The following is a 24,804-nucleotide window of genomic DNA, read 5'->3' on the forward strand; positions in this document are numbered from 1 at the left end:
AGCCGATCTGTCTGGCTGGCTGGTGCGCACGATAACTCTCGAAGGGAGTATCCGATTTGGTCCAAACTTGTTACATCGTAATATTATTATCAATCTAAGATCGAGTCCGGAGATGGACAATATCAGTACACATCTTCTAGTTCCTCCCCCCAATTTTCGAATTTTTCAAACAAATGTTTTACTGCACAGAACTAGAACTTTGGAAATCCTAATTATAACTCTTATAAAATGTTATGTAAAAGCCCGATTGCCTTCAAATTACACACATCACAATATTTTTAGAAACACAAGGACCAAGAAATATATCGGCCAACTGGTGGATTTAATAAACCCAAGATCTGTTATAAAGGTGGCAGAGACCCGACCATTTCTTCCGGTACCACCCCCACAAAGGGTCAAAATTTTGAATAACCAAAACGCTCAAAGAAATCGAAAAATATTTTTATCTGTTTGATGAAGTTTGAAAATGGAATACTTTGGTCCGTTAAACTGTTACCTCAGGCATATTTCCACATTTTTCAAATATTTGCACATATCTTATATAAAATATAGGAAGTAGTCGATATAGTCCAAATCTGGCACATTGTAATATTTATATCAGCCCTAGGTCAAATATGAATTGGTTAATATTGGCCATCTGCTTCGGAACCTCCCCCATAAATCCACGAGGATGGTTCAGAAGTTCCATGAAAATTATTCAAAAGGTTATCAAAATCTTTAAATCCATCGGTTTTGGAAAAATATTTTCCATAGCTTCAAAATAATTTTTTTCTAAAAACTAAATGTATAAATATTTTACGATTATGATTTTGTAGATGGTTTAAAATAATATTAAAATATCCCCGTTTGTTGAGGGTTAAAAACAATATTGGTAAAAATCCAAGATTATAGATCCGAAGGAGATTTAAAAATAATATTCTTTAAGCAAATCTACGTTTCGGTGCTCTAAAGTGGGTTACAAATATTCTTAAATGTCCACGATTGGGGCTCAAAAAATATTAATCAAGAATTTACGTTTTGGGACTCTGATGGATATTCGAAAAATATCATTAAGAAATCCGCGGTTGAGGCTCTGATATGAGTTCAGAAATGTTCTTAATAAAACCAAGTTTAAGGCTCAAAGTATTACCAAAATCATTTGGAGCTTTGGCGGGGTTCAACAAATATTCCTCAAAAATCCACGTTTGGGACTATGATGGGGGTTCAAAAAGTAGGCTTGAAACCTTCTGCGTTGGGGCTCTGATAGATGAACAAAAACTATTCGTATAAAATTCACGTTTAGGGCTATGAAAAATTCCAAGAATATACTTAAAACGACAAATTTTGGGGCTCTGAAAAAAGTTGGAACAATATTATTAAGAAATCGGAAAGAGATTCGCAGATTTTATTATGAAATCTAGATTGGGGCTCTGATGTGTGTTAAAAAAATCTGTTAAATATTTTTTAAAATCTAGGTTTGTAGCTCTGTAAAAACTTATTTTTAAAGATCCTTGTTTAGGGATCGTAAGGACGTTTCAAGATTTTCTAAAATTTCTGCTGGAGGTTGAAAAAATATTTTTGAATTTAAGAATAAAAAAATTCAGTGACGGCTTAGAAAGATTCCTAAAAATTCATGATTGGGACCCTTAGGATTTTGAAAAAAAAATATTTTTAAAAATATTCACGACTGTTCTTACAGGTGTTTTTAAAATTTTTAATACTTTTATGACCCAGAATACAGTGTAAAAAATATCCATAAAATCCAATACAAAGACTAAATGTAATACAGGATATAATGAAAAAACTGCAACCAACTTCAGACTGCTGTCATTTAGGTTTAGCCATTGAAATTCCAAAAAGTGCAAGAACTTACACCGCAACGGAAAGAAAATGGACTCAAAAGAGCTAAAGAGTTGCTTCGCTCGGCCGAAAGTGGTGAATTGCCGAATTGCACAGCAGTTTGTAACCAAACAAAATGATCGTGTTTACTTTCCAAAGAGGTCTGCTGAAAATATGCACCTTCGGTTGGACATCAGAACTCAAGTACCGGCCATGGCGATGGTGTGGGCCGCCATAACAGCCGATGGTCCCTCTCCGCTCGTATTTATCGACCGTGGCATCAGAATAAATACCTAATATTATCGCGAAAATGTTCTGGAGCGTGTATTAAAGCCTTGGGCACGCAAATATTTTGGCCGCAGAACTGGGATATTCCAACAGGACTCAGCACGTGCCACCTAAGAATGGTTACAAAATGAGGTTCCCCGCCTCATGTCCGGCGCACAATGGCCACCAAAATCTCCGGATACCAATCCGTTGGACTATTGTGTTTGGAGTATATTGGAAAGCAAGGTTGGCACTAAAAAATACCAAAGTGTCGATCACCTAAAGCAAGCGCTTCGCCGGGAATGGGCCAAAATATCGTGGAGCAATATTCAGGCAGGGTGTGACAGTTTCATTGGTCGTTTGAATGCCATAATTCGTGCCAAAGTTGGTCAATTCGAACAAATCTAAACTTATTCTAAAATTAGATGCTATTTCCGACATTTTTTTTGCTTTCATTGAATAAAATTAAAAAAAAAATGTAAAAATTATGGCGTTGACTTTGTTGGGGTTTTTTTATCTCACCCTGTAATTGTACAAAAAATATTAAATAATGCTAAATTTGTTGTTGATTGAAGGGATACATATAAAATTTTCATACTTAGAATACTGATGGTGGCAGTGTTTTTGAATATCCTCCACCATTTGCAACGAATTTGGCAATTTTCAAAAAATAAAATCCGTTAAAAATTCGGTTAAAATCTTAACAATACCGAAAGTAGCCGTTATATTAGAGTGTGGGGACGTGGACCTGTACAAAAAAAAATTCTGTAATGGGCTGTAGAATCCATTACGAACTTCAAATACCAAAATTTGAAACAATTCCGGTGAATAATGTAGCTAAAATCATAAAAATACCGAATATCGGGAGATACCGTTATAAGGGGGCTATACCAAATCGTGGATCTACATGACCTATTTTCAATACCAAAAGTCCTGCTGACATGATATACATTTGAGTAAAATGTTATCAATCGACTTCGATTCGTTCGGAGGCTAGAGTGATTTCCACAAACGGACGGACATCGCTAAATCGACATAGAATTTTATGCTGACCAAGACTATATACTTTGTGGGATCTAAAATGTACATTTTGAGGTGTTACAAACGGAACGACAAATTTAATATAACCTCCATAAAAATATAAAATGCCTCTATGACTCTAATCTGGGATATGAGCTCTACATACGATACTCATATACTCCGATCGTTAAACGTTCATAAAATATTCTGTAGAAATTTACGTTGGAGAATCTACTGGTGGTTCAAAAATATTCTTTGTTGCACTCAAGTTGTTTAAACTAACTATTTTCGAAAAAAAAAAAATCAATCAAGCAGTTTAAAAAATATATGATCGAAAAAAAAATAAAAAAAAAATCAGAAAACAAAAAAAAAACGAGTTAAAAAGCATTAAGTTCGGCCTGACCGAACTTTGAATAACCTCCACCATTTGGAACGAATTTGAAAATTTTCAAAAAAAATTTTGTTAAATTTTGTTAAAATCTCAAAAACACCGAATATAGCCTTTATATTGGGGTCTATACGAAGACGTGGACCTGCAACTACGAAACTTGACAAAAAAATCCGCTGGAAAATGCAGCTAAAATGATCAAAATACCGAATATAGGGAGGTACCGTTATGTGTAGGCTATACGACATCGTGGACCTATATGGACATTTCTCTTCCAGGGAGTACAGTGCTTAGAAAGAACTTATAGTATGGAGGTACCGTTTTTTGGGTATATACGATATCGTGCACCTATATAGACAATACTCTTCCAAGGGGTAAAGTACTCAGAAGGAACTCCTTTTGCGGATTTTCAAACAATTTCCTTGAAAAATTTGGCTACAATCATCAAAATACCGAATATTGGGAGGAATCGTTATATAGAGGCTATAGCCCATCTTCGAAATTGATCTGCCTAGCCTCTAGCGTGATTAAAACAGACGAACGAGCATGGATAAATCGTCTTAGAATTTTACGCTGATCGAGAATTTGTAATGTCTAAAATTATTATTTCGATGAGTTACAGGCGGAATGACGAACTAAATATACCCTCCATATATGGTGGAGGGTATAAATATTTACGATAAGGACTATTAAGGGTTTAAAAAAATTATTTTTGAATATCCACTGTTTAAAATCCTTTTATGACTTAAATCTGGGATAGGTGCTCTTTATAAAATACTGTATTGAAAGTGTGTGAAAAAATTCTTGAACTCCGTAAAAATTTGGACTACAGTTTCAAGTTTCCTAGAAGTTCAAGAATTTTCCCATACACTCCAAACCTATTAAACATAATATTCATATTGTTAATGAAACTAACAGTCCATTGCCATTTAAAAAAAAAAAAAACTCCAATTTGAAATCCATTAATCACTCGTTTCCGCTTTTTCAGACAATTCACTTGATACGAACACACCCCATTATTATGGCAAATTTTTGAAAAGTTGCAATCACACGGAAATAATTCTAATCTGGAAACTTATCCTTGTTCGCGACTTTCGTGTTTAATTGCAATTAGTTTTTGTTTTTTTAGAACAAAACTCTAAACTCATTGATCGCATCATTTATTGTGATGAAAGTATCATATTTCCTAATCGAAAAAAAACAGCGAAAAAATTGGATTCTAACCTTGGCATTTTCAAAAAAATAATTGAAACAAACCCATGTTCGGATATGTGAAACAAAAGGCGAATATGATTTCATATTCAAAAAAGCAAAGCGAATCACCAACTATCCCACGATAATCGTGGAGGTGGAGGTTTTGTGTCAAATCAAAAAAAAAATGTTTCCAATAAAATAAAGCAATTCTCTGTGACATTGTATTTGAATGGAGCTATGTTGACTGCCTCTATTTACTTCAAAAATTAACATCATTAAACTTTTTTGTTGTTATTTTATTTGTTAATTTGAAATTCGTTAATGAAACAAAGCAGAACAACTAAAATGAGTTATTATTGCCAACATAAAAAGCTGGCAATAATTGTTTCTCTGGCGGTTTATTTTGAACATACAAGTGTGATTCTGAGTTCGTAGTTAAGCGTTTGTCTGGCTGTCTGTGCCCGGCAGGCCACACACAATGCTGCTGCTGCTGCTGCTACTGATGATTTTCTATTCACTTTCAAAATCTGTTTCTGTTTTTTTTTTTGGTTTTGCTGTGATTTAATGTTTCAATAGAACACCTCTTAAATGGTAGCGCCATTTGACGGCCAAAGTAGAGGCTTACAAATGACAGTTCATTAACAAAACTCAAGTTGAAGCTCAAAGTTCAAAAACGCTGAAGCACTCAACGCAACGCAACGCGGTAAGCCAGGCTAAGCTATGATTATGAAATTAATACTTACTTAGGCTTTAAGAAGATGTGAGTGTGTGTGTGGGAAATGATTGAAAAAACTGAGGTTGAGAAGAATCAGTCAGCTTGGTCGACAGATATATACCCTCAGAAACAGAAAATCATGTTAGTTACACTATTTATGACTTAAGAAAAGGCTTTACAATATGGCTAAAAATTGGTGAGGATGTAGCTAAGAGCTGGGAGATGGACACAGGATAATTTTATGTATTCCGGAAGTGTACTACAAGGTACTAAAACAAGTTAAAAAGTATCAGTCTGTTTTGCCGACAGATATATAGCCTCAGAAAATTTTCGATTATTATACCCTCAGCCATGTGGCTAGAGAGGGCATATATCATTTGATACGGCCAAAAGCGCCTCATCGAAATAACGGTTCTAGACCCTAGGTCTTTTTGGACCAAATCCGTTTCTGGACATTTGAAGACGATCTAGGGATGTCCGTCCGTCTGTCTGGCTTGTGTGCACAATATCTCTCGAAGGGAGTATCCGATTTGATCCAAACATGGTACATTGTTATATTATTGTCAAACTTATATCGAGTTTGGAGATGGGCAATATTGGTCCACTCCTTCTGGTGCCTCTCCCACAACAGATGGGAATTTTCAAAAAAATATTTTACTGCACAGAAAGAGAAAGAACAATCCGATTTTTCTCCAACTTTGCAAATCCTAATGTTTGTATCAGTCCGGTGCAAACACTGCCGGTCCACCCCATCAAATACACACTAAATATCATCATTTCAAATTTCCAGTTTCATCCGTTCAACCAAATTCAAATTGGAACAAATTTAGTACCATTTAGTACAATTCCTATACTTAGTACGCATTTCAAAAACCACCTCCTTATATGACCCCACATTTCTCAACTATCCATATACATAATAACAAATGGTACCACTTTGAGTAAAAAGTCCGAAAAACCTTTATTGTATCTATCCTACACCCCATCGGCGACCTTCATCCAAAATTCTAGCTCCATTTGATTGACCAATACAATGGATTTAATTTCCAAATCCTAATATTAAGATCAGTGCTTCGTCAGGTGTGAAAATGGACAATATCGGTCCACTCCATCAAGTACCTCCTTCACAAAGGGTCAAAATTTTGAATAATTACAACTCTTATAAAATGTGATGAAAGAGTCCGATTGTCTTCAAATTTCACACATCCCAAAATTTTTATTAACCCAAGGTCTGGTGTATATATGGGATATATCAATCCAGTCCTTCTGGTACCTCCCTCACAAAAGGGTCAACATTTCCAATATCCATGCAGCTCATAAAACGCGAAATTAACATCCAATTCCATTCGACTTGGCACATCTCAATATTTTCCATCAACACAAGATCTGTTATGAAGATAGTTCAGATCGGACCATTCCTTCTGGTACCTCCCCCAAAAAGGGTCAACGTTTCGGATAAGTAAAACGATCATAAAATCCGAAATAAGCATCCGATTCTCTTCATATTTCTTACTTCCTATTATTTCTATTGACACAAGATCTGCTATGAAGATGGAATATATCGGTCCAATCTTTTTGGTACCTCCCCCCAAAAGGGTAATTTTTTTGAATATCCATGAAGGTCATAAAACGCGAAATGAACATCCGTTCCCATTCAGACTTGGCACATCAATATATTTCTATTGACACAAGATCTGTTATAAAGATGGTAGATATCTGACCATTCCTTCGGGTACCTCCCCCACAAAGGATCAAAGTTTGGAATAACCAAAACGATCATAAAATCCGAAAGAAGGATCAGATTCTCTTCATATTTCACACTTCCCATTATTTCTATTGACACAAGATATGCTATGAAGTTGGAATATATCGGTCCAATCCAAAGGGTCAAAATTTTGAATATCCGTGATGCTCATAAAAAGCCAAGTTAACATCGGATTCCATTTAGACTTAGTACATCTCAATATTTCTATCAACACGAGATCTCTTATAAAGATTGTAGATATCTGACCCTTCCTTCTGGTACCTCCCCCACAATTGGTCAAAGTTTGGAATAACCAAAACAATCACAAAAACCTAAATAAGCATATATTCATATTTCACACATCCCATTAGTTCTACTAACACCAGATCTGTTTGAAAAATAGTAGATATCGAACCATTTCTTCTGGTACCTCCCCCACTTAGGGTTCAAGATTTTGAAAAACAAAGCTAAATTTGGATGATTATTTCCCTCTCTTCAAATTTCAAACATATAAACATTTTTGCTAACACAAGATCTGTTGCGTATATATCTGTAAACCCCTTCTGGCAACTCACCCACGTAGGGTCACAATTTCCAATACTTTGATCTGTCATTACCTGCGAAACAAGTCAGCGACTCTTTACAACTTGCTATATCTAAATATTTCTTTCAACCTGAAACCTGAGATGAATATAGAATTAATCGGAATTTATGATTTCGCATAAAATTGGATATATATGTTCGGTTTTCTTGTAATTTTGCCCATAACAATATTTTTATCTGTATTAGCTGAGGTGTGAAAATGGAATACCTTGGTCGACTATATGTGCTACCTCACGTTTGTTTTAACATTTTCAAAAAATGATCACATAGCTCATATATATCATATTTATTTGGGTCCGATACGAAATGGACAAATATGGCCTTCGGAACCTACTTCAGAAGTCAAATATTCATAACAGAAGTCAAAATATTTTTAAATAATCGAACATTGGCTGAGGGTATACACCTGTCGACAAAACCGACAGATACTATTTAACTTATTTTTTTTTAATGCACAGTGCATCGTTGAGAGTATGTTTTTAGTAAAATTTTTAAAAAAGAATCAAAATTGTCCATTTGATTATTAAAACGCTCTTGAGGGTTAAAATGTTCGCCAGAATAATCCTCGTATGGTTTTCTGCAATATTTTTTTAAGAAATATGGAAGAGTGGGGGTTATTTTGCGATATGGACTTTCAAAATGCCAGTTCACGTGACTTCTATTTTTAGTTCTATTATGTCATAATCTAATGGATTTTCCTGTAATTATTTTTTGTGTTGCACTGTGTAATGTTATTTGACGATCTAATATCAATTTTCTGTTATGTTACCAACAGAATAACAAACCCATTATACCCTCCACACAAAATTAAAACTAAACAAAAAATACACAAAGATTATTCATTCATCTTCATCGCCACCCCTGTACAAATTCTGAATTGAAAACAAAAAAAAAACTTTTTGGCTCATGCAAATAAACATTTTTCAGGCCATTAACAGTTACACCTGTTTGCATGTTTGCCTAAAACTTAGTTTTCATATTTTTTTTTTCGCTTTGCCTTAACATCATCACACCTTTGTGTAGACACATACACACACAAAGTGACAACTACAATGGCTGGCAAAAGTTTTCACACATCGACATTGGAATATTTTAATTTTGTGTAACAAACTGGAAATTATCGCAAAAGACCCCCCTCTAGTCATACGGTGTCATAATTTTGTTCCGGGTCAGTGTAATATTCAATGTCATAGCCAAAAGAAAAAAAAGTAAAAATGTTACACTTCAGGTTGAGTACATTTCCACTTTGATGTTGTCTATCAATTGCCAAAAAAAAAAAAAAAAAAATAAAATATATATGGACCATTTCCTTAAGTGGCAGCAATTATTAAAAAGTTGTCTCACACAAAAAAATTTAACAAGTCTGGCGACAGTCTTGTTTAAGAACCCTAATGTCGAATTATTTTTATTTTTTATTACAATCACATGATGTACATATATGTATGAAAATTGTCACAATTGTTCGATATGTAATGTTACATGATAAACTGTTAGTGAAAACAGTATTTGATAATGGATGACCTTCATGGATAACCTTGGGTTTCAAGTGTTACACGCATGAAGCACACAAGCCATCTTTTGTAAATAGCAATTAAGAAAAGCTAATAGTCTTGGCGATCGATCATGTGATATTTTCTGATGCTTCGCACAGAAAATGAGTAATCTATGGGGGGCAGAACTGTTGGGGTCTAAAGCGGAACATTTTCCATTTGCTAAGGAACTATTGTTTTTCTTAAAGAAAACCTATTGGTCCTCCTTATAAATGTCAATTAAGTGTTCTTTCCAGGTCTTCTCTAAAATGAGGAGCAGGTTTTATTGTAAAACTACAGTGGGTCTTCTCATAGAAGACCAAGAGATTCTCCCATAAAATACCAGTAGGGCTTATTTCTGAGGCCCTGATTGGCATTCTACGAGAAGACATATTGGCGAAACCAACTTGCCTTCTGAGTAAAGAACCTTCTGACCTTCTATAAAACGATAAAATAGTCTTCTATATATGAAACAAATAAAATACATTATATGGCGGTGATATCAAAACCTGGACCGATATATTTAATTTTCAATACCAACCATCCTAGACACAATACAAATTGTTCTGCTAAATTTTGAAGCTCTACATCAAATAATGTGAGCTTTATCGTAGTTTCAACAGACAGACGGACATCGTTAAATCAACATAGAATTTTATGCTGATTGGGAATATATATACTTTATGCTGTCTACGACGAATGTTGCGGGGCTATTTTTGGGTCATGTTATAGGAGTGGAAAATTACCAATGGAGTTGATAGTATTTTCCAATCGATTTAGCTAAACATTTGTATTTGGGATATTTTTTCTTAAAGAACAATATCAACATAGGTGTATATTTTTGGTCTCCATATAACGGTTTCCTCCCAGGTTCACAATCCTAACCACAATTGTCCGGGGAGATGAGCGATTATTAGGTTCTTTTTTTAATTCTGAGGTTAATTTATCATTTTATGGTATACTTCCCATATAGACGTACCTTCCAAGTCTATGTTCCACGACCTTGAGTAGGTCCTTGAAATATGTTGTACAAAATCCACAATTATCACTTTGAATTTCCCTGATTCTAATTTCCGCAAATATGACGCTTTCGAAAATTCCCAAAAATTCAAGTTTGTGCCTCGAAAAGTGTTGAATCCACGTTAGAGGCTCGGAAAATTTTTTTAAAAATGATTTTTAAGACGTCCTTGTTAGAGGCTCAAAAAGTTTGAGAAAAATCAATTTGTAAAAATCTAAGATTGAAGCTGTGAAGGTGTTCCAAAAAATTAGTTTTTAAAAATCCATTCTAATAGCTGTGAATGTTTTTGGAAAATATTTAAAAAAATCCATGTTTGTGGCTCTGAAGATGTTTGAGAAAAAATCCACGTTTGTGGCTTTAAAGATGTTTTAGAAAATATTTTTAAAAATCCACGTTTGTGACTCTAAAGATATTCGAAAATATATTTTTCTAACCGCGAAGTTATTTGAAAATATATTTAAAAAAATCCAGATATTTTTAAAAAGTCCACGTTTGTGGCTCTGAATGTGTTTAAACGAAAATCCTAAAAAAGTTACAATTATTGCTCTGAATAAGGTTCAAAAATACTCCGAAAATGTAATTTTTGGCTGTCAAAATATTAAGAAAAAATTGACGGGTATGACCCCGCAGTACTTAAAAAAGACATTTGTAAAATAATCTAAAAATTCGAGAGAATCGTTCTGAATATCCTTTAAAAATATTCTTAAAAAAATAATCTGGATATTCTTTAAAAAATTTCTAAGATATCAACGATAAGGTCCTTGAGAAATATTCTTGAAAATTCACTAAGAAGGCCCTTGAAAAATATTGAAATAGAATATTGCTTTAAAGTCCTTGAAATATATTTAAAACACGAGTATACACTGAAGGTCATTAAAACATATTTCTTAAAAGCCATGAGCATAGCACTGAAGTTTCTTAAAAAATATTTTTAAAATGAGTTATTGTCCATTTTAACTGCCAAATACAATTCGATGACCATCCAAATTGATAGGCTTTTGCTCAGCCTTAAACTCTAGTCTCATGCTAAATTCCGAACCGATCGGTCTTAAATTCTGACTTCTAGAGCAACTGCAAAATCAATAATTTTTCCAGTTTTGGACCGTTTCAATCCCTAAATGTTTTGCGATCATCTGACCTATAATAGGTTTCTATTCCGATCTTAATCCCACTTCAATGCAAAATTTCGTGATGATCGGGCCATAATTAACATATTAACAATTTAACATGAACCAAGGACAGACGGACATACTTAGCGAGATCGACTCAGTCCGGCGAGATAGGAAGTCAATGTTCGATTATTTAAATATATTTTGACTTCTGGGGCCCGGAGATTTATATCATCTTCACAACAGTTCTTGTGTTAGCAAAAATGTTTGCATGTGTAAAAATTAAAGAGAGTTGGATACTTATTTCGCTTTCTTTCAGCGTTTTGTTTTTCAAAATCTTAAACCCTATGTGGAGGATGTACCAGAAGAAATGGTCCGATTTCTACCATCTTTATAACAGATCTTGCTTTGTTGTAAATATTGAGATATACCAAATCCGAATAGAATTCAATCTTAATTTCATGTTTTATTAGCTATATGAATATTCAAAATTTTGACCCTTTGTGGGAGAGGTACCATAAGGAATGGTTCGATCTCTCTCATCTTTATAACAGATCTTGTGTTGATAGAAATATTCAAATGTGCCTGAATGGAAACGAATGCTAATTTCTCATTTTATGAGCTTCATAGATATTCAAAATGTTGACCCTTTGTACGGGAGGTACTAAGGAAGTGGACGGATATATTTCATCTTCACACCAGACGCACGGACACCCCTAGACCGACTCCAAATACCCTGAAACGGATTTGGTCCAAAGAGATCTAGGCACGTTGTGGCCATATTAAATATATACCCTCTGTAGCCATATAGCTGAGGATATAAAAATTAAATCTCGGCACGAAATGGGTTAAATACCAAAAATAAAAATCAGAAATCAGATCTACCCAAAGAATTCTAAGAGGGGCTAGTCTGCAAATATCCATAATATGTTGACAAAGAACAACACACCCACACCCATTAAACATTTAAACTCCTCAACCGGTCACTTTCATTATCTCTGTGTGTTGTTTTTTAAGCCATTCGAACACATTGTTTCAACCTGTCTGAAAGTAATAAAGCTATTGGTATTTAATTACTTCGAGAGACATTCCAACAACTCTAAAAATACAATATGACATACGAAGTAAAAGTTATACCAGATTTGCAGGTTTTTTTTTTTTTTTTTTGTTTTCTGTGTTAAACTCATGCGTTGTGGTGCTTTTTTGCTGCCCCGGCATTCGTGGTCTCTGGATAATCGACACTTTGAAGAATTTTTTTTTTTCGAAATCAAAACATGTAGCATTTTATTGATAATTTCAGGCTTCGATTTCGTAATGTGGGGGTTTCTGTTGTCGTTGTCTTCGTCGTTTTGTTTTATTGAAATGTATTTGGATTGGATTTAATTGTCTTGGCTCGGTATTGTAAAGTGATTTAAATCAATAGGTTTCGGTATCACACCAACCACTCCCCAATAACACTTTGCAAATTACCAATTGTTAAGACACCAACAAAAACTCAATTAAATTCCGTAATGGAGCAGAAGAAGCAGGGTATAATTAGTTGTTGTAGCTTTTTATTGAAACTCCTTTAAAATAAATAAAAGCCGGTAATAAAAATAAAGTATTCGAGACTGAAATATTTGTTGACGTAATTTGGTAATTTGTTTTATTTTTATTTGATTAACTTGGGGGTGTTCGTAACACCTGTCACTTTTTACTTTTTACCAGCAAGTTATCATCTAAATTTTTATATATCTCCCTCTCCCCTTCTCTTTTATCTCCCTACCAACCTATTGATAATCTTAACATCAAACATCAGATATTCAATATGTAAGTCAATGGTCCAATTGATACCTTTCTCGAATACAAACCTTAGCTTAATTATGGCCATAAATTCCAATTAAAGTTGGAGAGAAAAAACGTCTGTAATTATTGGCGTTTAAAATAACCCATACGGAATCTGACGTGAATATAGATACATTTGGGTCTTTAAATACGCTGATTGAATAACCCATTACGTATTTATTTTTGGTTATCGATGTTGATGATAATATTATAAAGGAATTATAATTGCGTAATATTTTGAGAGTTGGCACACTTTCCCAAGGTCCTCTCTAAATTATTGGCAATATTTTTTTTAATTAAATGATTGAAACTCAATTTATGCCATCAACCATATGGCTGCAGAGGGTATATATCACTTGATTCAGAAAAACATGCCTCGACAAAATAACGGTTTTAGACCCTAGGTCTCTTTCAAAAATCGATTTAAGGACATTTGAAGTCGGTCTAGGGGACATCTCTCGAAGGGAGTATCCGATTTCATCCAAAGTTGGTACATCGTAATATTTTTTATCAAACTTAGATCGAGTTCTGAGATCGGTCATATCGGCCCACTCACACAAAAGGTCAAACATTTTAGAGAAAATAATTTAACAAAATAATAAGGAAGGATCATCCGATTTTATTCAAATTTTGAAAACCCCAAAAATTTTATAAAGGCGATAAGTCTGATGCAAAAGTGGACATATGGCCCACTACAACATCCTCCCCCACAAAGGATGCACATTTTGAATAATTATAACTCTCATAAAATGCGATGTAGATATTTTTTATCTTCTGTCTGTCCGTGGCCCTAGCTTTATATTGAAAATTCAACCCATGCATTGTAATCCTGCAATTTTTAAACAATCAACAATCAATGCGATGCCTTTAAGCTATCAGACTAGATCCGAAAATGAAAATAATTGGGAGTTTTTCTTCGTATGTTATCAGTAAGTAAATTAATTTCGTTCTGAAGAGAGCTGGTGAATATATAATCATTTTCCTCAAAATCCTCTTTGATCACTGTTTTAAAATCGGTTATTTTCCTTAAGCCTCACTATTGGCCCGAATTCCGAAGCCTAGAGTACAAAATACACTTACAACGATGCTAAAAAACCAGCAAGGAAAAGTCAAAAGTCGGGCCTGGCCGACTATATGATACCCTACACCAGTATGCATACTAAGTAGAGCTCTCGTTACAAAATAATTATATTGGGGATTTATTTGAAGTATATCATATCACCTATCAACCTTTGACTTTAGAGCAGTTATAATTTGGATTCAGAGGGAACCGATTTTCACCAAATTTGACGGAGACATTTTTAACTTTTTATACAAAAAAATATTGGTATAGAGTGCATGATATCACTTCGAAAGGAAAGGAGTTGTATTAAAAAATATATATCTGAGCCGAGTTCCACCAAATAGAAACGTACGTCCCAAAATTCACGCCATTTAGGCTGATATTCGTCATTATTTGCACAATAAAGCTGAAATCGGATTAAGGATATATATGGGAGCTATATCCAAATCTGAGCCGATCTCGATAAAATTTGACAAAGGTAATTCTGAGCTCTATAAGATATTTGGTACCAAAGATCATTGTTGTGGAATGCATATTACCCTTGTGAGGGACTTTAAATCCCAAATCGAATGAAACACAAATATAGAAGCTGTAGCATATATCTGAACCAATTTTCACCAAATTTAATGTACTTGCTTCTAGACTGAATTCGGGCGGATTGCCGAAATTCAGGTCATTTGGACGGATATTGTCTATTTGGTACACGATTAACGCGAAATCGGTTGAAGATATGTATTTATGGGAGCTATATTCAAATCTGAACCGACCTTGACAAAATTTGAAATGCTTATTTCAGAGCTGTATCTCATATCTCGTACCAAAGATCATTGTTGCGGGATGCATATTACGCTTGTGAGGAACTTTAAATCCCAAATCGGATAAAACATATATATGGGAGCTATCTGAACCGATTTACACCAAATTTGAAGTACCGGTTTCTAGGGTGAATAATAATAATGAATAATTGGTTAGATTTTAGCCATTTGGTGCACAAAAAACCTGATATCGCATAAAAATATATATGGGAGCTATATCCTGTTCTGAAACGATCTCGATAGAATTTGGAAGAGGTATTTTCGAGCAGTATCTGGTACCAAATGTCATTCTTTTGGAGCGCACATTACGCATGTGAGTGACTTAAGACCCCAAATCGGATAAAACATATATATGGGAGCTATAGCTACATCTGAACCGATATACACAAAAGTTGTAGTACTGGTTCCTAGGATGAATAATTGCCAAAATTCAGTCCATTTGGGCTGATTTTAGCCATTTGGTGCACAAAAAACCTGATATGGGATAAAAATATAAATCGGGACTACATCCTATTTTGAACCGATCTCGATCTAAATCTGATCCAATTATCACCAATTTCAATAGAGTTCGCCCTTGTTTGGAAAATTTAATCTTAATCGGATAATAAATGCGACCTGCATTTTGTTCACAAGAATCCATGGGCGGACGTACTGACATGCATAAATCGACTTAGAAAGTGATTCTATGAAGATCGTCAAAAGTAAGTATGGGTCTATCTCGCTTCCTTCTCCTTGTTACAAACAAAGGCACAAAGACATAATGTCCTTGCCACTATGCGGTGTAGGGTATAAAAATAGATTCAAAAAATTCTCAGTCATTAAGGAAACATTCTATGGAACAAATCCTATAGAAATAAAACAAGTGAAAAATCAGCTAAGTTTGGCTGAGTCGAACATTTATTACCCTCCACCATTTTGGAGAAATTTGAAAAATGTCAAAAATACTTTTCAAATGAAACCCCTTATATGGGGGCTATACGAAGTCGTGGTCTACATAAGTAATTTGTTTTTGTCATAGGATGTAGAACCAATTCCGAATTTCAAATACGAAATTTGAAACAATTCCGTTGAATAATGTCGCCAAAATCATAAAAGTTCCGAATATAGGGAGGTATCGTTATATGGGAGCTATACGAAGACGTGGACCTGCGAACGCAATTTTTTGTCATAGGCTGTTATGAACTTTAAATACTTAATTTTAAACAATTCCGGTAAAACATATTGTAAAGTAAAATAAAGTCCAATCTCTCTCTTCGATTGTCAACTCTATTCTTTATTCGGGGATGAGAAAAGAAAGAAAAACCTTATTCTTCGGATGTGGATTCAATTCTCGATCCGGCTCGAAGGACCAAATGCAAACGAGAATAGAGTCCAATCTCCCTCTTCGATTATCAACACTATACTCTATTCGCATCCTGCTCGGAGGATCAATGTTTAAATGAGAAAAGAAAACCAACCGAGTGGTTTGGCTGTTGATTCAATTCTGATTTTATTTCAAAAATATGTTTCTTAAGTGCTACAAAAACTAATCTAACTTAACCTAATCGCAGTCACACAATTATTCTTATCTATTCTAATATTGAATGGAGAACATTGCAGGGCTGCTTGACATTTTATTCAAGTCGTCTTGTACATCTGCTTAGCGCATCGATATCGTATGCGTCAGCGCACAAGATCACCGAATTGTTCACTGTGGTGTTTTATGGCGGCTGGGAAATATGTAATTTTCGAGTTTTTATATTTTATTGCTAGATTTTCCCAGCGCCTCAACCTCAACCGCGCTCAAAAGTATGTACAAAGTATTTTGTACACATATATCTTGAATCATTAAAATACCGAATATTGGGAGGTACTGGACCGACATGTCCCATTTACGAACTTAATCTGCCTACTGGCAAAATACACATATGTGCAACATTCTAGCCTACTATTTCAATTCGTTCCAAGTATAGCGTGATTACAACAGACAGACAGACGGACAGACAGGAGCGCAGTCAGACATCGCTAAATCGACTTGGAATTTTACGCTGATCAAGAATTGTTGGGTATGACATGAGCATTTCGAGGAGTTACGAACGGTATGACAAAGTTAATATACCCTCCATAATATGGTGAAGGTTATAAAAATGACTGTTTTGTGATATTCCGTTATCAGTAAGTAAACCAATATTGCTCTAACATCATATATTTCCCTAATGTCTGTTTTTGTCCAAAAACCCACGAACATGCAACGATGCTGGTCGAAAAAATCGAATATATGTAACTCACGATCTCGGTAAATCGTTTACTTATTCGATCATTAGTTTATTTAGAATTTCTCTTAATTGACTAACAACCCATGCCGCATTGCAATCTATCACATTTCCACCTCCATCCATCCACAATTTATTATCTAAGTTAATTACTTCAAGCTTTCGAAGAATTTAAACTTGTTTTTCTCAAGAAATTCACTCCATTAAATTAAGCGAAACAAATAAACTTCAAGGCTTCACAAAGTCATCGATTAAAGTCCAATAAAAAAATACGTCTGTTCTTGGAACAGTCAAGAAGGCAAAACTTTTATGGTCTAGTGTGGTTTTATGGGCCTACACAACGTAATGGCAATAATTACTGGTGACGCTATGCGACGCACCTCATTGCATAGAGCTTTGGCAGGCAACACACATGCGAATACATATGTATTTGTTTAACTAATCAAATGCAAACACAGCACAAATTAATGTGAGAACCTAACCTTGCCCACAAGAAAAACAGAATGGCTAAACGAATGAACGGTGTGCGCTGGCGCACCAACATATCCCACCAACTAACTGTTTTGCGACGAATTATCACCCAAACACCTAAGCGCTGTGGTGTGGTGTTTTAGTGGCGCCCAAGCTCCCACATACTGGGTGTTGCATTGCTGACTTACCTGGAAAATCATATAGCCTGAATCATACATCCAGAAATCGTCCAGTGTGTGACCCGGCTTGGACAGCTGGATGGCCAGGCATTGTTTTAGAATTAAACGACAGCGCTGAGGTCCACCCGGCGATTTGGTGCCCATGGTTAGGGTATTCTTCTGTGTCGATTTCAAGTTTAATCCAAACGAGCCACAATGTGGTTGAATCGTTGTTTTGCGTTGCGTTCGGTCCGGTTTAAGCCGGTCCTATTATAATTTAATGTGTGCGCGGTTGGTTGGGCAAAACTGTTGCCGGTGGCTAATTTTGTTCTTTTGCTTTTTGTGTGTTTTTTTTTTTTTTTGTTTTTCGTGTGTGGTTCTTTTATTTCTATTTTTTTGTATTTCGGGTATTTCTTTTTGTTTGGATTTTTCTTTCTTCCTTTTTTGTGGTTTTCGCCCGGGCGTTAAACGTTAGACAGTAATAAAATTTATCATTCTTCCGGGGTTATGTCGAAATAAACAACTTGTCAAACGGGTGATCTTTAATTTTTTTATTATTTTCTTGTAATTTCTTTTATGGGTATCCCCTCCTCACAGACTCACACACACACACGAACTTACTCACAAACACTCAACACTAACTTCTTTACTTTTTTTTTTCGTCGTACACTACACTCCGAGCAGGCATTATCACCAAGATATTGCTGCTTCTTCTTCGACGACAACGACAATTTTTGCGTTGTTGTTGGTATTATTACATATGGGCATACACACGCGCATCACCTTGACATCGGTCGGTCGCGCGTACTCTACAAGACGCTTTAGCGACGACGAACTTCCACAACAACGCACACTGGGCACTTTTTCGCAAAACAACACACGACGACGACGGCGGACGGTAATCAACTGACGAAGCCAGTTTGAATTTCCTTTGAGCCAACTCGATGTAGATGGCGGCAATCGTGTTTGTCTCATTCGTTCGCCAACAACTTCGTTTTTGTCTCTGTTGTGCTTCGGTCTCGTTGGTTTGTTATTCTCAGCCCCTTAAAACTTTAATAGTTGTCAAACTCGGCAGCGACGGCAGCAATGTTGTTGGTGTCGTTGTCTTCGCCGATGTCGTTGTTGTCTTTGCCACTCTTTGTGGTATGATTGCTGGCGTTGTTGGCGGAGGCACTATTCGCACTCCCAATAACTTCGTCTACTCTTTCTTCACCAATTTCTGCACTCAACAGCATGTCGTCTGTCGTATTTTGATATTCTTTCTTGTTGTTTCAGTTGTATTCAGACCTGAAATGAGATTGAAGAGCGAGAGAGAAAAATGTGATGAGTGTGTGCTTGGGTTATTACAAACAAAAAACTTTTAGCAAGAAATATAAACATGGAGACAGTATACCACACAAATCTTTGCACAAATGGTAAAAAAAAGAGTTTGGGTCTTTAAAAAATAGGATTTCCATATAAAATGTGCAATAAATGCCTAAAAAGTGACATTACCAAAATTGGATAATATTCTACAGGACATGTGTATATATAAGACTAAAATGGAATCCAACTTATATATATCTATAAAAGAGGAAAATGTTTGTATGTTTGTTTGTAATTGATGGACTAGAAAACCGCTGCAAAGATTTTCCTGAAAATTTCCAAGTAAACTACAACCTCGCCTGAAAGTAACAAAGGCTTTATAAATATTTGAAATTCAACTTGGAACTGGAGATATAGCATTAGAATCGGAGGTACCTCCCAAAAAAATTAGATTTAATATGCACATATCTATTGGTCGATTTCAGATACAGTCCCCAAATTTTGAATGCGTAACGGGATTTGGAACAAAAATAATTTTGCCAAATTATATTAAAATCGGTTAAGATTCTAGTATCTAGCTCCTATAATTTTTCGGCCGATTTCGTTTATTTGAATCACCAAACACTATATGTATATTCTATTTTAATGAAATTTGGAAGATGTGACGGGATTTGATCTGAAATTAAATTTGCCAAATTATATTGAAAATTTAATACAACAAGTAAAAAGCAGCTAAGTTCAGCCGCGCCGAACATTTTATACCCTCCAACATCCAGAAGGAATTTTAAAATGTTCAAAAAAATCCGTGGAAAAATACCGCTCAAATGAAACCCTTTATAACCTATACGAAGACGTGGAGCTGGATAATTTTTGTGATAGGCTGTAGTAACGATTCCGAACTCCAAATACGGAATTCGGCGCAATTTCGGTAAATAATGTCGCGTAAATCCTGAAAATACCGAATATCTCGGGGTAACGTTATGTGGGTGCTGGGTAAAACCCAGACCTTACAGACAATTCCCTTTCAGAGGGACCTCCTTGTGTGGATTTTCAGACTATCCCATTGAAAAATGTGGCTAAAATTATCAATATACCGAATGTCGGGAGGTACAGTTATATGGGGGATATACGATATAGTGAACCTGTATAGATAATTCTTTTCAGGGGTTTAGGTGCTCAGAAGGAACTCCTTGTGTGAATTTTTAAACCAATTCCATTGAACAATGTGGCTAAAATCATCAAAATACCGGATATCGTGGATGACGAACCTATACATACCCAAATAAATTCTCTTCCAGGGGGTAAAATACTCACAGAGAACTTCTGGTGTAGAATTTCAGACAATTCAAATAAAAAATGTTGCTGAAATCATCAAAATACCGAATATCGGGAAGTACAGTTATATGGGGGATATAGGATATCGTGAATCTACATAGACAATTCTTTTTCAGGGGGGGAAATAGTCACGAAGAACTCCCTGTGTAGAATTTCATATAATTTCATATAAATTCAATGCCATTGAAAAGTGTGACTAAAATGATCAAAATACCGAATATCGGGAGGTACAGTTGTATGGGGGATATAGGATATCGTGAACAGACAATTCTTTTTCAGGGGTTTAGGTACTCAGAAGGAACTCCTTTTGTGAATTTTTAAACCAATTCCATAGTCATAATAATATCGAATATCGGCGGGCACTATTGAATGGAGGCTATACAATGATATACTGGACCTGCATAGAAAATTCTCTTTCAGGAGGTAAAGTACTCATATAGAACTCTTTGTGTAGAATTTCCATTAAAAATGTGGCTAAAATCATAAAAATACCGAATATCGGGAGGTACAGTTATATTTGGGATATATGATATCATGGACCTACACAGACAATTCTCTTTCATGGAGTAAAGTAGTCACGAAGAACTCCTTGTGTAGAATTTCAGATGCCATTGAAAAGTGTGACTAAAATGATCAAAATACCGAATATTCTGTGTACCATTATATGGGGGCTAAACGATATCGTGGACCTATATTAACAATTCTCTTTCAGGCGGTAAAGTACTGACAGAGAACTCCTTGTTTATAATTTCATATAATTCCATTAAAAAATGTGAAAAATGTGTTCTGGGTATGATTAGGTGCTTTGACCATGCTGAACGAGCTAGGATTGCTGTACGAAGATCTTCTGTTTAGCCCTACGATATTTTTAGCCTCGGGCTGGAGCAACCTGGGGTACAACACCAACCAGCTCCCTAAGGTTATGTTTAAGTACTTGTATGAGTATTTTTTTTTTTCAAAGGACTCATTTTAATAATTCCATTTTTCGGAACATAATTCTAAGTCGTGGCCCTTCAATATACATCTGTGGTTTGTAGTATCCGCAGAAATGGTGTGGCACTCTTAGTTTTTAAAATAGTTAATTTTAAGCTATTTAACTTATGTTAGTATTAAGACCGGAATCAGTACAATGGTCACAGGCTAATACTGAAAACTGAGACTTGGGCCAGTGGTCTGATGATGTTGGCGGAAGTGGAAAATAGAAATTCAAGGAGTGTTGTTTCCTTGGATGAAGTGGAAAATAGTCTGTGTCGTTACGGAGGCAATCCGCATGTGCTGTCTTGTCGACGAGTTGGGTTGGTGTGATTTGGATTTCGAATCTGAGAAAATTGAGAAGTAGAAGAATTTCTAAGAATGGAAACATGAGCGAAACGCATTACAGAAATTGCTGGAAAAATGCAAGCTGACGGAAGAAATTAGAGTGTTGAGAGTAAACCCGTGGCCGTCCCACAAGGACATCCAAAAATATAGCTGTTATTGCCCAAAGTGTTGCAGACAACCCACGATTGTTCTTTTAAATTGAGCATGTCGCAAATGTCATTAAACCTTATTCGCATAATGACTATAGGCTTAACGTTTACAGCAAAACTTCTGTTAGTTCAAGATCTCAATCATAGCTGATTGGGTCCTTAAAATGCATGAAAATGATGTGCAACTCCGTCGAAAAACTATCACGACAAATGATAATGACAAATGAGGCCCATTTTCAACTCAGTGGAAACGTCAACAAGCTAAATTTTCATGTCCGGAGCTGGGGAATTATTTCGTATTTCGGAGACCGTTGAGAATATCGGAGAACAAAGATTCGGATTTCGGAGGTTCTATGGATAACATTTTTTAAACTTCATAGTCCAGAAATCTTCTATAGAAAACCTTCTTCATGCCTACTATGGATAGATGATTTTTTTTTTGAATGTTTGTTATACCCTACAACACTATGTGTTGGGGGTATTATAAGTTTGATTGGCCCAAAAATTATGTAACACCTCGAAATATTGGTTTCCCACATAGGAAAGTATATATGGATCTTCCTAGCTCGCCGAGCTGAGTCGATCTAGCTATGTATGTACGTCCGTCCGTTTGTCCGTCTGTCCATGTTAATTTGTAATCACTCTACAGGTCGCAATTGTGGCCCGATCTTCACGAAATTTAGAATGAAGGTGGGTCTGGGGTCAGAATAGAACCCTATTTCTTTTGGAGATGATCGCCAAATGTTTAGGGGTTGAAATGGACCAAATACTGAAAAAATTTCGGATTTTGCAGTAGCTATACATTTCGCAATTATAGACCAATCGACGCGGAATTTCGCATGTAGCTAGAGTTTAGGGCGGGGAAGAAGCCTACCAATTTGGGTGGTCATCGGATAATATTTAGCGGGTAAAATAGACCATATCGTTTGTGTTGAAAAAATTCAAAATTTTTCATTAAACCGCGAATATTTTAAATCCCGGCGAAATCATAAAGCCATGACAAGGTTACTTCTGATCTTTACATTGATGTTAACATCCAACAAATCGGATATATAGCAAAATATGTGCGATATATATGTCTATCAAAGAAGATATGCTTGAAAGATCTCTTACATGTCGAAAACGGCTGAACTGATTTCGACAGTTCTCATTAATTCAGAATGGCCGCTTGGCAGGAAAGAAAAAACGTCTAAAAAATCGCATAAAAATATCTCTCTAGAGATGAAAATATTGATTTTGTAAAATTTTCTAATATTTTTTCAATTTTCTCATATTTTTGGCATATTTTCATTTTGAATTAAACATTTGGTAATATTTCTACAGCTAACAAAACTAAGTAGTTATGATATCAGGATATAATATACAGTCCGCATTTATGGCCCGATCCTTACGAAATTTTGCATGGGGATAAGATGAGGGTCAGAATAGAAGCCTACTCTTTTTGGAGATGATCGCCATATATTTAGGGGTTGAAATGGGCCAAAAAACTGCAAAATTGTCTGCAGGTCGTAATTATCGCCCGATTCTCACGCACATTTGAATGTGGGTTACCGGACATTACAAAAGGCAAGCAGTTTTGGATGGCCATCCAAAAATATTCAATGTGTGAAATAGTTTGCCAACTTTTGTAGACAAAATAGTCTATTCCAGTGACTTTTTGGAGAATTCACAAACATAGGAAAGACCCACTTCTGACTATTTCGTTAACGCTGATTTCGTTGAAGAATATAGTCAAATGGCTGTATCTCATATAGATGCGTTTCAGTCAAAAACCGATAATAAATGTTAATCTTTTGCCACTTCTGAGAGATTATGGGTCTTTGGGAAATATAGGTTCCAGATCTAGGAAGACCTTTAAGTGCAACATCTACCAATAAATTGGAAATGAGCAAATTAGTTTAAGTTGCTATTATTCGAAAATTAGAGAACGGAACCTGATGGTCTTCTTTTATTATTTGTCACGATATCTTGTGGAATTCTTTCGAGTATCTCGCCTATATAAACTGTATGGTTTATTAAAGTGTTGTAGGGTATTCAACGGTCGGCCCCGCTCGACTGTAGCCTTTGCTTACTTGTTTTTCTTTTAAGCTTCTATAGAAATAAAACCATCTAAAAGTATATCTGAGGTCTTCAATCTATATATGGCCTTTAGAGATTTTTATATTTTCAATATTATCTTCAGGCAGGATTTTCTGCATTTATAGAATTACATTTTCATATTTATATTCTTAATGTGCAAAGAAATTTGAGGCAAACTGTATTCTGCATACTCACAACATTACACTTCAGCACACACACACGAAAATAGTAGAGAACAAACATTGAATTCAAAAACACATATCGGCTAAGTGTCAGAGATTTATGAGACGCGAATACACCGCCACGAACATAAACACTCCGAAATGCTGCGTCTGATATGGGCTTCTCCACTAGACAATTTGCGGACCATTAAAAGGGTTATTTCTCTGCTGCCGAATATAAACAACGAAGCAAGTATTCACTAATTAAGAACTAAATTATGCGTCGCTCGCTTGGAATACAGAGGGCGCGATGATGGAGAAGCGAATGAAAATTAGGTTATTTCGATGTATTTATATGAGGGCTAGATATTAATGGTTTCAAAAAGGGGAGGAACTTTATGGTTAATTAGGTGAATTTTTGTAAAGTGATGACTTTTAATGATTGATTTATTTCTGTGGAAAATAAG

General features: G+C 35.3%; 1 protein-coding gene across 1 annotated transcript in view; it reads right to left on the reverse strand.

The window, feature by feature from the left end:
• The window catches only part of LOC101890385 (ras guanine nucleotide exchange factor R), a 44,819-nt gene extending 25,548 nt beyond the window's left edge, over positions 1 to 19,271 (reverse strand). Inside the window, exon 1 of the mRNA XM_005188620.4 lies at positions 18,019 to 19,271. Coding sequence (XP_005188677.2) covers positions 18,019 to 18,153 — 135 coding nt within the window. The 5' untranslated portion in view covers positions 18,154 to 19,271. The remainder of the gene's footprint in view (positions 1 to 18,018) is intronic.
• Positions 19,272 to 24,804: the final 5,533 nt, after the last annotated feature.

Source organism: Musca domestica, unplaced genomic scaffold, assembly GCF_030504385.1.
Source record: "Musca domestica strain aabys unplaced genomic scaffold, Musca_domestica.polishedcontigs.V.1.1 171, whole genome shotgun sequence".
Classification (NCBI taxonomy): Eukaryota; Metazoa; Arthropoda; class Insecta; order Diptera; family Muscidae; genus Musca; species Musca domestica.